A 14,761-nucleotide genomic window follows, 5' to 3' on the forward strand; every position below is an offset into this window, starting at 1 on the left:
CCCATGAATCATAAACGATGTTTTGAAACTCTAGATAGGTCTCTCTGTGACATTCTGAAAGGTCAAAAATAGGTTTTGACCACTTGCCATTTGGGGGTAAACCAATTCTTTTCGGAAGGAATTCTTGGCAAATTCTTCTTGTTATTCCAAACGGAAGTGTTGCTGACATTGTTGAAGCTTCATCGACAATTTCATACATTTGATCTTATTTAACTATATTTTTTCGCATGCAAAACATGAGGCTTTTGAAAACAGATTTGGACAAAGTGGAAAAACAAGAACTCGCTGATTTTGCAAGTTGGATATTAGAAATTGGAAACGGTAATGCTGCTAGATCTATATCTTTAGTTAATGAAGAAAGCTCTTGGGTTAAGATTTCGAAACAATTCCTTATCTGTTTTGATGAAAATCCCATCAAAGTCATGGTTTCAACTGTGTATACAAATTTCAAACCAATTTTTGCGATGTGTCAAATTTGCAAGAAATAGCTGTTATGACACTGCGAAATGATACAACGACTGAATTAAACGATTTTCTGTTGGGTACGGTGGCTGGTAAAAGTCGTACCTATCTCAGTTTTGATTCGGTGTCTTCTTCAATGAAAATTTAGAAAATTTAGATGTTCTTAATCCGATAGAATTTTTTAACCAACTTGATTTACCTGGTTTACCACACCACAAGTTGGCTTACAAGTTGGTGCCCCAGTTATGTTGATTAGAAATTTAAATCAAAGTCGTAGGTTATGTAATGGAACACAATTGGGTGTGATGCAGTTAACCAACATAATTGTAGAAGCAAAAATCATAATGGGAAGCAACATCGGTGAAAAAGTTTATATCCCTAAGATAATTATTGAATCATCTTAGCATAAATATCCTTTTATTCTACGAAGAGAACAATTTCCTCTGAAAATTTGTTATGCGATGACAATGAACAAAAGTCAAGGACAATCTTTGAAAATTGTTGGGCTGTTTCCATCACAGACTGTTTTTTCTCATAGACAACTATATGTTGCGCTGTGCAGCATCACCTTAAAAAAAGGTCTCAAAATTATTATTGCTCACAATAGTGACATGCCTTACATTTATAAAAAATAAAAAAATTAAAAAAATTAAAAAAAAAAAAACATAATTTATAAAGATGTTTTGAAACATTTACATGAAGGTATGCGTTTGGGTTATTATTTTGTCCATTGTTTATTTTTGTAAATATGAGTCAACCATTTCTTTGATAAATAAGCTTATTCAATTTTGAATTTAATTTGCTTCCGAATTCTTTCATTTCTCTATATTGCTGAAGACAATGCCAATTCGTTTTCTGAGGTCGTACCATCCAGGAAACACACTTCAAATCAAAGTCTGCAAAACATGGGTGACAAAGAGCATCGAAGATGATCCTCAGCCTACAAGTCTTGATTGTGTGTTCGTTGATAAACAAGTAAGATTTTTACACTTTTTTACTTATCGTTTGATAGTAGCATTTTTATGTCTTCAAATGTGCACACTATGTTCTTAGTATAACAACCTTTTGTAATCAAACATATCGTAAAGTTCATAAACAAACTACTCTGTGCATTTCGTTGCCCAATTCTATCTCGCCTACAAATAATTAACATTTGTTTGGTTAATTGTTTTGCTAGATTCAATCTTGGGCCTCAACCTTAATTTTTATGCTGGATTAACATTTTCATGCAGATGGAAAACAAATTAAAAATCCATTTTCTCCACATAATAGCACGAATTGGAATACATTTTGTTCTTAAAAGAAAAGATTCAAAGTTGGCCATGGACACTTTTACTCTCTTTGGATTTCACTAGAAAGATTATATTTTGTTCTATTTAAGGAAGATTTTTTTTTTAACTATACAAATGAAACCAAGTATGAATTATCAATTTTTTTTTCCTTAAGTTGGTTTCTTTGTTTTTTGACCTATACAAATGAAACTAAATTTGATTTTACAAAGTTACTTCGATTGCTACCAATTTGATTCTGAAATCAATCTCCACTATTGTCCTGCATATAATCTTAAATGCATCTCTGTAGCCACGACTGTACTATACTTATTGTTAACGTGATTCTTAAACAATCAATGTTGAATATTCTCCTGCTATTTTAATATTCTATCTAATTTTGATTTTTTCCTTCTAAAAAGGGGATGCAGTTCACGCAACCATGAACACTTGAGACATCCCTTTTTTTTTACCATCTGAGAATCGGCCACGCGTACGAAATCAACAAATTCTTGTCGTTCACAACAGGACATCAAGCAAGGTTGTCCCTCATGCTGTCATAGTTGAATTAAACAAGAAAACCATAATCGTTCATGTTGACAAAACAAGCCAAGAAATCCTAACGTAGTGGTTCAATTTAATTGAGTTTGATCAGCTTCAAAAGAGAATTGATAGGGATGCCAAGCTTACAGGAAACGAATTTAGTTTTAAGCGCTGCTGCAAAATCTGAGATGATCATTTTAAATTTGTTGACTTTAATGTATACTCATTCTCGTTACTAAATATCGTCTATAGATGTATTTGGTTGCTTAACAGCTGTATAGCCGACTGAAGAGCTCATTACCTAGAACATAAGAATTGTGAAGAAAAGAAATCTTAACTTGCAAAATATCAGGAAATTGTGCTTTCGTTAAATTCTTATTGCAATTTTCACATGTAACACCGTGTTTATGACATATAGAAAACTTTCACTTTTTTTTATTAATCACATAGGCACAACAGTAAGGATCACCTTATGGAGAGAGACTGCAACAAGTTTTGAGGACAGTGGAATACAATCACTTTTGCCACCTATATTCGTTACTTTGACTGGCCTCAAAGTAAAGCAATACCAAAGTTATACCCCAACATACCTTATTTAGCTACTTCAAATTTCAGTTTGTTGATTGTTATGTTTTATCTATAGGAAAACCTGTTCTTGGAAACGCAAGATCAACCGTTTCTGTTTTCAAGCCAGACATTGCACAGCTCTCCGAATACAAACAAAAGTAAACCAACAACCCTTCTTAATAACTTTCACGTTTATATTTTTTCAATTAATCTATCTCGCCCTAAACATGCACAAAACAAGTTTGAGCATATAAAATCATATGTTCAAATCCTACCCACCTTAGTTGAGATGTATGCAGGGCGTGCTATCAGTGCTGAGTTTGACTTAAAAACGATTGACGAGTTGCTTTTACTTGATCCTGCGTTGCACAAGGTTAGTATGTTATCACCAACCTGTTAACAAAAATTGCCTCTTTTTAAAGTTGAATTTTCGTCATGCATCTTGCTTAATTGTCTCTTGGCTTGTTTCCTCTATTTGTTTATACTTCATGTTTATGAGATGATGGTTAAATGTCTTTAATGATTTGAGAACCCTATGATTTCATAACATAATGCAAGTTTTGCATGCCAAGCAACTATTGTTGGATTCGATTTAATTAGGGGTTGGTGGTACAAGTCATGCTCGTCTTGACATAAAGCTGTCAAGAAAACGTCTTGGTCGTTTGAGTTCCTGAACATGATTTCATAAAAAAAGTTATTTGAACCATGGTAATGTTCTTTTACACCTATTTTACATCTACGATTATACTAAGTTGCTAAGATTCATGACTAATAATGTTTTTATATTTGTCATATTTTATGTAACAAGATTGAATGTGTGATGAAACTACCCATTTCTGTGTTTATGAATTGTTAATTTTGCCATGCCGAAGAATGTCTTTCAATATATCTTTATACTTCATGCTTATGAAATTGAAACTGCACTTGTAGCAGTGTTGCTTTTCAGATATATGGCTTTGACGTCAATGCATGTTTTATTCCCTTGCTTGGGGATCAAATATCTTTCTGAAGTGTTTAGGACTTGAGGGAAAACTTGCGAAAATTTTGATGGAAAAAGTGCAATTTGGAATGACTTTGTTTAATAGGAGAAAAGTTTGCTTACAAATTCTCTAAACCTCTATAATTAATGAAAATATTTTGAAGAAAGCTTTGGAAGGTCTAAAAAAAATGTCCTAAATTCACTCACTCTTCCGACAATTTCATGCCTTAAAAAGTCATAAGAGAAGCTTGAATAGAAAGAAATCCTGCATAGTGTGGTATTTGATTTGAGGGTTTCTATTCAACTTATGGATGAAAGTGAATTTCATATGCGTCGTCATCTTTGTTTTAAAAAGAATTTTGCAAACAACAATCACAGCGGGGGAGAGTTTTGCCATGCCAAAAGGCTCTTTCAATTCTAATACGGGTTTGTTTGTTTTGGTTAATTATATATAATTTTTGCATGGCAAAACTTTAGTACTTTTTGGCTCTGGTATCTCAATGCATGGTCTAGGCACTAAATGTAGTTTTACAGTATTTTCTAGATTGCTCACAAGTTTGTTATTGGCGGTCAGTGATGGTTGCCTAAGACAAGAATATCCTCTTCTCTTGTATAGGTTCAAAATCGATCATATTGTGGAAGTTAGCACGAATCAGCACAACTTCTTGATAATAGGAAAGTAGGCCGAAAAGCTACTTCGTGTTTCTTGCCACATTTTAGTGATAGAGGACGGATATGAGGATTCTTTCATGTTGTTGCCGACTCTGAAAAATTTGGTCGGCGAAACAAAAAAGTTTCAACTCTCTTTTGGAAATCAAAACAATGACTTTGGAAAGACAGACTTTATTGTTCATGGACTGCTTGAAGACCAAGTGCTCTCGAACCCAATAATTGCTCAACCAAACCACAAACACCTGCTACTACCACCGAAAAATAGATTATCAACCATTGATGCCTTTCCAATGACTAAATCATCAACCCCAATTAGTTGCGTCTAGCTAGACTTCAAAGAGAGTGTTGTTCCCTGATCAAGCGAAAAAATCTGACAGGTGAAGTTTTCATCTCAATTAATGTTCTCATGTGTATATCTTGATAAATATACTTGCCTCTCTTGGGTATAATGAATATGTTTTGCTGCTTATGAAAAAATGGCCAATCTTTTCACATCACTCTTTCGCACTCTTTTGTAGCTTATCGTGTTTCTTAACCTTATAAATTGTACCTTGATTCACAGCAAAAAGCTTTGCGGCAAACAAACTAAGACAACCAATTCTGCCAAAATTGCTAGAGAATTCACCAATTTGGTTGTCCCCAAAATTGAATCCACTGACAAAATGCCAATAGCCACACTCAGAACCAAATCTCAGGCCAAAAAACCAAATGTAAAATTACAATTTGTTTTTCACACACACACACACACACACCTAAAAAACATCCATGGTGGCAGCATTTATTAAACTATGATTTATGTTTTTTGCTATAGTGTGGAAGATGTCTACTCTAAAAAAAGTGAACAACCAGAGTCTTTGTGATCAACTGGTGCAAGGCATTCTACATGTTTTTTGCTTTGAACATTTGTACTTAAAAACTTAGCTGCTCGAACAAGAACACAAAACTTTTTATATTTTTTGTTAACTGCTAAAACAGATAACTGGCTTGCAGGACATATATTTTGTCATCTTAACTGCACAGTCAAAATATATGTGAATTGCATGGAAAAAAAAATAATAAAGAGATTCTTCCCTAAGAGCTTGTCCAGTACTAGAAATGCATCTCTGTTGCTTCTGTTTCTTGTGTTTCTTATGGAAACAAAGTATGTTTTGCGACCACATCTTTTGTAATCAGGATCATTCAACTTCGTCCTGCTAATTGTACAATGTCTTTTCATGTTAGCTAAATTGAATGTATATAAAAGCCAAGTTGCTTATCTTACCAACCCCATTCACTCATCTATCCCTGTGTTCATTAAAAGTGCGAACATGTTTCCTAGTGTATAACTATAAATGTTGAGATGTACTGTAAGTTATTAGTCAGTAATGATGAAATCATTTCTTCACTATTTATATTTTCTCTCTATAGAATACTTATGTGCAATGTTAATCGTGTTAACGTTAGATCTTATATTCGTGATAGATTGAATCATGTTAACATGTTACGTATAAAATTGTCAAATTAAAAGACAAAAGTAGAATTAAAACAGAAAATTATTACGGATGAGGTGTTCTTTTTCATTTCTTGCTTTTATAAATTGCAGAAGAATTCATAAACTTCATGCCATAGCCAACGGATTTGGACACAAATTCCTTTTCTCCATAGCCAAAAAAGAAAAAAGAAAAAAGAAAAAAGAAACATAAAAACAGAGTTTAAAGAAAAAAACATCACTAATCTCCATTATACTTCGAACAACCCCATTTCATTAACCAAATTCTAACAGCGTATCATATTTCTGTATCCGTATCCGTGTCCCGTTCAACATGCACAACACTCCTAGCATTTTGAGACAATTCACACCACTAGAGGCTGCGAAGGAGAATGCCTTCAAACGTGATCCCAGTTCCAAATGCCAAGGCAAGTCCCCATTCCTCTTCCCTCCCCTCCTTTTTCTTCAACTTCAACTCCTCCCTCATTATTTCCATCACATAAAAAATGGTGTTGCTGCTCACATTCCCATAGTCCATCAATGCCCTCCTGCTGCACTCCAGCTTATCACTGCTCAGCTTTAGCGTGCTCTCCAGCTTGTTCAGAATTGCCGGTCCGCCCAGGTGCACAGCCCAAAACAGCTCATTGAAGTCCCTCAGCTCCGCATTGGCCGCCACAACCAGCTTCTTGCAAAACACCTCTATGTTTTCACCGATTTTCTGAGGCAGGTCCCTCCCAAGCTTGAAGTTAATACCTTCCTCGAACAGCCTGCCGTTGATCACATTGAGTGTCTCCGGGAGGAACTGCTGGATGGCATAGTTGAGCTCCATGAAAGGAGACTCTTGCCTTGCTATTGGGTTGCTACCAATGATCACAGCTGCAGCTCCGTCCCCAAATAGCGCTGCCCCTACAATGTCGTAAGGGCGCGCCTTGTTGGGGGGCCGGAAACCAAGGATTGTGGTCTTGGAAATGGTTAGCAAGACGCGACTTCCTGGGTTGTTTTCAGCTGTCTTTGGAAATGCGGAGGCCAGTGACACCACCGTAACATCCTAGGAAGTAGAGCACGATGCGGCCAATATCGGTTTCTTAGGCCGAGCTTGCTTGAGAGGTATAGGTCGCCGCCAGGGAGTCTGATGTCACTTGAGGATACGTAGACAATGTGAGTGATATCTTCAACTGGCCTTCCCCATTCCTTGATGCAAGCAAGGCTGGCTTCCAAAGCCATCTCAACCACCGCAGGGTTTGCGATTTCGAGGCGCTGTTTGATGGTGGCTGTGCCCTCTGTTGCTAGCTCAGGGTATTTGTCTAGGATTTCCTTGGACATCACTGTGTATCTAGTCTTCACAGTAGTGGTTTTGCCTAAAAAAACAGACAAACAAATAATCACATAACGCTTCCAATCTGTGCATATTATGTATACCACATTTATTTAACCATATCTCTCGCAGAGGTGCAAAATGAAGCCATCAATGAAATTGATAAATATGGTACAAATAGTTCTATGATTTAGTCAAAAATGAAATTTAGACACAAGCAAGTAAAGAAAGAAACTTAAAACATATATAACATAAGCAAGTTTGCTTACACAAGCGCTCCAGTTTTTCCATGACAGTGACGTCTTCACATTTCGTGTCACGAATGTGGCCCTCGGCCAAGCAATCCTGCGGGATGAGTTGGCTCGGGAAAGACTTGCCCAATGCAAGGACGGTTGCCTTCCCCGGTGTAGGAGCATACCTAGTTGGGGCATGGTACTGCTTGGAAGAACGATTAGTACCGTTTCTCTTGACTTTCGACATCTTTGCTTACCTAGTTGGGGCATGGTATTGCTCGGAAGAACCATTAGTACCGTTTCTATTGACTTACAACATCTTTTACGAGGATGAGGAGGCTCAGAAAAGGAAGCTTTGTGAGTTTGGGGAGAGCTCAAAGGCAATGTGCATATAAGAGGGAGATTTTGGTGGAGGGAGATTTCGGTGGGTGTTGGGCAAGAGTTGGTTTCGAAGGGAGAGTCGCATGAAAAGAAAGAGATGTCTATTTTATTGTGGGGGGGGGAACAGAACAATCTTTTACTTTTGTTTTGTTTGGCAAAGGGGTGAAACAATACAATTAGTAAAGAGCATTTTGTCCTTTTTGTTTTTGTTTTTTGCCATCCAGGCACCGGCTAGCTGTTAAGGATTGGGTACATTCTTGTTAGAGAGCCTTGACAATCAAAATAGATTGATCTGAAAAAAGCATTTTCGTGTGCCCCCCCAACAAGGGATAAATTCTTCAGTCCCTAACACGGTTAACTGTATTCTGAAACCCCAAAAAAATCATCAGCTTATCAAATTATCTATCCAGCCAGACATTCATTCATTAGCACCAAACACAAGGGGGTGGGATTGTGTGTGCGATTAAATGGCGAACTTGCCCAATCGTCCAACCGCACACATGAATACGAACTTCTTATAATAAGGTAATGCAAAGTTGAAATATATTAACCACCTGTAACAAAGATAAGATTAACAGTTTCTCCTGACAAACATAAGGTTGCGGATTAAAGAGATTTTACAAAGTAATGCAACACCATGAATATTGGGTCTTGCAGCCTGCTTTCTGGTTAGTAAAGCAAGGACATGCTTCACCCTCTCAATCTGTGTGATTTCACTCCACAATTCTTGGCCATGTCCATTTTGTATGCACTGCACTTTCCGTTGAGGGGCCAACTGTTCGTGGGTTTTTATTTTCAAGCAGGTGCGGTTCTAACTGGGCATGAGTTTCGTTCAATGCAATTTGGAGTGTGGATGGATGGTATATGTCTATGTGAGCCGATGGTTGAGACAGGGGGTCAGGATGAAACTGAGAGAGAATGGTTAGCTGAATGCTGAGAATATGTTTTAGGACTAGGGTGGTAACAAGTGTATTTACAAGTTTGTGACGTGATCGAGATGATCTTAAAAACCCACCAGTTAGCAGCAACAAAAATGTTCCACCTAAACACACAATGAAACGAAGGAAAGTCAGATTCTGCATGTCAAGTTATTGTTGCTTCTACATACCATGTCGACAACAGCCAATATGAAGAAACTAAATAATCCTAATTATAGTCTCAGACATATTATTGTTGAGAGAGGCTTATTCACCAGCTGTCAACGGCCTGGGCGGTAAAGTTTTTGTAGGGGAATGTGATCAACTATTTCAATTTAAAAAAAAAAAAAACAGCTTCCTTCAATGACTGAGTTTTGTTCAATGTTGACAACGAAGTGTAATCCTGACAAAGAGAGATGATGTTGATACAGCGAGAAAGAAAGAAAGCAATTGTTTAAAAGAAGGGTTTCAAATTAGGTGCATAGGTTCTCTGGAAGGTGAAAGTTCAAGAGGAAAGGATTCGAATCAGTAGGGAAGCATAAAGGATTTAGGATTGAGATACTAGAAATTCATTTTCTAGTTACTGGAAACTTAGATGAAGTTAAACGCTGACAAAACAATAATTCTTGAGATTTAAATTTCTCAGAAAATGAACAAGCTCTAATATCAGTGAGTTGCAAACCTTGTTAGTTAGGATGCTTCATCCTTGGGAGCTCAAATGAGAGAAATCCATTAAGTTTAAATGATTAAGCAATCTATCACTGTATTTTATAAGTTTCCAAAAGATGGAAGATGAAATAAACATTTAGTATAGACATTGGTGGAAGAAGTAGTTCCGGGAAAGGAATAGTAATTACCAGAATCTTCGAGCAACTCAGAACGATGGGCTTGATAAGCAGTTTAACTCGTGTGCCATGCCAATAACACAACTTTTGATGCGAAGGAATTTTTCTGGAAACTCCACAAGATTATACAACCATGTTATAGCCCATTGCATATATTGAGAACAATAACATTCATTCTGTTCAGCACGCTCCTCTGCACAACAAAAGAATAGGGTGAATTCATAGAACATGAAACATTAAGTATGGACAGCATATGGGTACTAAACTCTAAACTTATACAGGACACTAGTGCATGATATGAGGATGCATAGAGACCACCAAACGTTTGAGATCCTTGGATATTTGTTTTTTGAAGGCATTACGCGCACATACACCAAGCTTAAATCTGCCTAAAGGGTCAAGATACAAAGTCCCGAGTTCGGAAAATGACATTCCATGCATGACAGAGTATTCTGGTGTTCTTTTAGGCTGTCTAACTCTAATGGGACTAAGTACAATGGACTTACAGTTGAGGTCTTGACCTCTGGGATTTGTCCAGCGACTGCTCTCCTGGCATCCTTTTAGATAGAAACTCAGCTTCAACTGATTTTCCTGCAATCTCCAGTGCAGATTTTAAGGATCCTAAGCACGGAAATTGCTGATAGCCTGCATTCTCAACCAGTTCATAGTACAAGCCGAATGCTTCTGAAGGTTTATTGATATTACAAAGCCCTTCGATGACTTGGTTGAAAATATCAATACCGACACTTTGATGCTTCTGCAGACTGAATTGCAACATTTTGCATGCGTCTAACAGCTTTCTTCTCTGGCAAAGAAAATCAACCACTTCTTCCATTTTAATTGAGTATCCATTCTCATGGAGCATCCCTACAATCTCAAATGCTTTGTCACGCAACCCACTGCTGAAAAGTAGCCTTACAAGATGTGTTGAGAGATTAATATTTTGTCTAATTTTTCTCTCCAGCATTAAAATAACACAATTGGCAGATTCAAGGGCACAATTCTTTTCTAAAAGTTCTGCAAGTATACAATGGAATGTAGACGTTTTTGGGAGATGAGAGCTTTTCAGCATCTTCTCTAGCGTCTGTTGAGCAAGAAGGGCCTTACCCATCTGCAAGAGACCACCAATCAAGGATTCATAAATTTCGACATCAGGCACAAAATCCCTTCTAAGCATCCAGACTAAGAGTTCATACCCGGTTTCAAATGTACCTTGCTTACAATGGCCCATGATCAAAGTCTTATAGGACACAGGGTCTTGCGTTCCTCTTCTCATTAGCTGCCTAAACACTGCCTCGGCCTTTTTCATTTTCCCCTTACTACACAAATACTCAAAAATAGGGTTATAAGAGGCAACAAGAGGCTTACTACCGTCATCACTTAACAGTATTTCTTTCTTTGATAGCTCATCGAACAACTCCTCTGCTCTACTGTAATCCCCTCGTTGACACAAACTGCATATCAAAACACTGTATGTAGCTGAATCTGGCGGGACCTTTAGCTCTGACATCTTTGCAAAAACCTTCAATGCTTCATCCAAGTTTCCTGCATTGCAATGCGAATGCATCAGTGTGTTAAACGTACAAGTATCAGGAGTAAATTCTCCACCGCTCATTGTTCCTTCCAAAATGTCTTTTATCTTATCTAGCTTATGCGCTTCACAAAGCCCCTTAATTAGAGTATTGCAGGTAATTCCATTTGGTTTCAACCCTTGGCTAGTCATCTCCTCCAAAACACATAAAGCCTCATCAATCTCTTGTTTCATACAATAACCTCTAATCAAGGTCGTATAAGTAACAACATTTGGATTCAAATCTGCACTTCTCTTATTCATGCCCTTCACCACATTATGGGCAATACCAACCTTCCCTGCTCTACACAACCCATCAACAAGAGTATTGTAGGTAATGACATCCGGATCACATTTGAAACGTGACATTTCTTTGAAAAAGCGAAAACCTTCATCAACCATGGAGTTCATACAAAACCCTCTAATCAAAGTATTAAACGTACAAGTATCCGGTGTAGCTCCATACATACTAACCATTTCATCATACACATTCTTGGCCATATTGGTCCGCCCCTTTCTAAGCAAAATCGACAGCAGACTATTGAACGAAATAACAGAAGGCGAAACACCAATCGACTTCATTGTACTAAAAAGCTTTATAGACTCTTGGAACAGCCCAGCTCGACCATAGTTCCTTATCAAGCTATTAAAGAACCGGTCCTCGAGCTTAACCGCCCCATTAGACTTCTTTTCAATCGAAAACAAGAAATTTCGAGCAGCATTGAGATTTCGATTGTGACCCAAGATTTCAAGCATCAAGAAGTAGGATTGGTCATTGTGAGAGAAACCCATTACCTCCGCCCACTTGAAAAATTGAAGGGCTTTGCTGGGGGCTTTGATAAGGTGGAGAGTTTGGTGCACTGTCGTTTTGGAGAGAGAGGAAGCGATTGTAGAGAGAGAAGATTCGAGCTCAGTTGACCACGGCATGGAGTCGATAAGCTTGGCCATATCCTTAGCCCTTTTGGTTTTGGGGGTTGACAATTTGGGTCGTTGGGTATTGTTCTGCAGTTGTTCATCGTGTTTGTGGTTCTGGGTTTTCTGAGAGGAACGGCACCTGGGTTTTGCAGAAGGATGTTAAATTTGTGTTTGGCTGGTGAGAAAATCGGGAAAGAAAATAAAGTAGAAGTTTTGAGATGACGTACCTGAGAAGAGAAGCTGGCTGAGAGTTGAGGGTAGGGCTGGAGAATTGCTGTCTAAGGAGTGCCAATGCTCGTCTCTGAGAAATGGGATTGGCGGCCATGAATAGCTTCTGGTTTCAATTTCCTCTCTCTGCCACTCTTACTTGTACTACATGGGACCCAGGGATTCTCCGCTGTTACCAATCCCGATCTATCAGCCGCTGGGGCCGTCGGCTTTTCTTATTCTTGCGCAAGAAAGAGAAGAAATAAAAAGGAGAAGGGAGAGAGGAAAGGATAAAGGGAGAGAGAGGTGAGGGGGAAGGATCAGGATCCTCTCCTGATTTTTTAACAGGAATCCTCATGACCAACAAGTGTGGACCGTTGGATTTAACAAGTGTGGGCCGTTGGATGAAAATCCAACGACTATAATTATTATAACTTTAAAGGAACCCTTTGTTTATAGCCGTTGGATTTTCATCCAACGGCCCACACTTGTTGGTCATGAGGATCCACATACAAAGATCAAGAGAGGATCCTGATCCGAGGGGGAATGGTGGGATTGAAAAGGATCGCCGGATCTTTTCTGGATCCTGTGACTGCGAGCGTACGATCACTTTTCGTTAGATACTATTTATATTTAATTTTAAATTTTAAAATTTGAAATGATTTCTAACTGTACGATGTACGATGAACGATCACGATCTTGAGATTCCTAGGATCCACAAGAAAAGGATCCGACGAGGATCATTTTCCTTCCATATCACCATATGTGACCTGTTAAAATTTCTCAAAATTCACACTCTCATTTTTACTTTTTAGACATTCTTATTAAATTTTTATTATTGATCTTTAATTTATTTGGTCCCAAACATTGTAAAGAGTGTGTATTAGAAATCTAGAAGTAAAATGTGTGTGATATCCACACACCCCTTTTTACTTCTCACACACTCTTCTAATTTTCGGCCGTTGGATCAGATGAATTGAAGAAGATCAAATGACAGAAATTAACAAGGGGTGTGAGAAGTAAAAATGAGTGTGTGGATAGTACAACCTGAAGTAAAAATAGGTGTGTTAATAACGCTACCCTCACGTTATTGTGTGCGTTTATAACTTAAATTCAACCAATCCAACTTGACAACTCTATACAGGCTCAATTCAATTTTAAATTTGATTGGACATGTATGATTAAGTAAACCCTAGACCGAGCCCAGTCCCACCTCAACCCCAATATTTATTAGGTTGGGTTGATGCCTTATCCATCCATATCAACCCAAACTCAATTTAAATTCTAGCTGAATTCAATCATCCACATAATATTAGTCCCACATAATATCGTATAAGTTACATATTATTGGGGCTAAAAAATATCATGCAAGGCCCAAGAGGATTGAAGGCCTAAACGTTCTATACGATCCATGCAATTTCATGACAAATCCAATTTATATAACACGTTAAGCAATGTTTTATTTAATTAACGTGCCACACCAAGCACATTCCTTTAAACCCAACATTTACCAAGCTCACATGGACCTTAGACATGTGGCTTAATGGGGCTTACTCGAGGGTTTAGGTGTGGAAGGTTACAGAGGTCCACAAGGCCCATGGAAAACTTTTCAATATTTGAGACTTTGGCCTACTTAGTCCAAGCCTAACTTAGAATGATCCCATGTTGGGTAAGCAATGTGGTATTTCTCTGGGCATTATTTCAGCTGTGCACTGTCATTAGCCTAACTCCACAACAACTTATATTTCCAAAGTATTTCGCTATTTCATTCACCAAAGTATGTCACCCTTTTTCCCAGCATCAAAACTTGTCTTCCTGTTAACCAATCTTTGCACTGGATTGTTTCACTTTTTAGCTTAATGAAAAAGTAAGCACAAAATGAACTATTGGCTTTCACCATTAGGGAAAGATCTAATGATTTCCTACCAAAAGTGTATTTATCAACTTTGACCTTTACATCGCTTTATTTGCTGGAAATAAGTTACTTTCAGGGCCCTATTTTGTTTGCTGGACATAATGCAACTTCAGTTCTTTGTTTTACCCGCTAGGGACAAGTTGTTTCCAGCACATCCTTTTATTCAACAGAAAATAGGGATAACCATCACTAATATAAATTGGAAACCCATATAAGAAAGAATGGAACAGACTAATTCAATTACAGTCAGGAGAGACACACTATGTTCAACTGCAAGCAATGAGGACAATCATTTCCCCTAACCTACTGGAAATCACTTTTGCCTGCTGCAAGCTTCCTGCACTAGCCACAAGCCTAGCCCTAAGTTTTCCATTCTCCTTCCTCCAATGTCTTCCTTCATTTACTGCAAAAATACCAATTCTACAAACCATACCCCTTCCAACATGTCTATTCAACCTTATGCTTAGGGAAGAAGAGATTCATCTTACCGCAGGAAATCCTTCT

At 37.8% G+C, this 14,761-nt stretch overlaps 1 protein-coding gene across 1 annotated transcript; it reads right to left on the minus strand.

Moving 5' to 3' along the window:
• Positions 1-5,936: 5,936 nt before the first annotated feature.
• Positions 5,937-12,643, minus strand: LOC125480676 (pentatricopeptide repeat-containing protein At1g02060, chloroplastic-like). Its single transcript, XM_048591703.1, is given in 6 exon segments — positions 5,937-6,966; positions 6,968-7,038; positions 7,040-7,317; positions 7,544-7,761; positions 10,157-12,274; positions 12,363-12,643. Coding segments are annotated over 6 exon segments (3,417 nt in total). The 5' UTR covers positions 12,461-12,643; the 3' UTR covers positions 5,937-6,332.
• Between the last annotated feature and the right edge of the window lie 2,118 nt (positions 12,644-14,761).

The sequence above is a fragment of a genome, unplaced genomic scaffold (genome assembly GCF_019419815.1).
Source record: "Pyrus x bretschneideri cultivar Hongxiangsu unplaced genomic scaffold, Pyrus_bretschneideri_v1 Contig35, whole genome shotgun sequence".
NCBI lineage: Eukaryota > Viridiplantae > Streptophyta > Magnoliopsida > Rosales > Rosaceae > Pyrus > Pyrus x bretschneideri.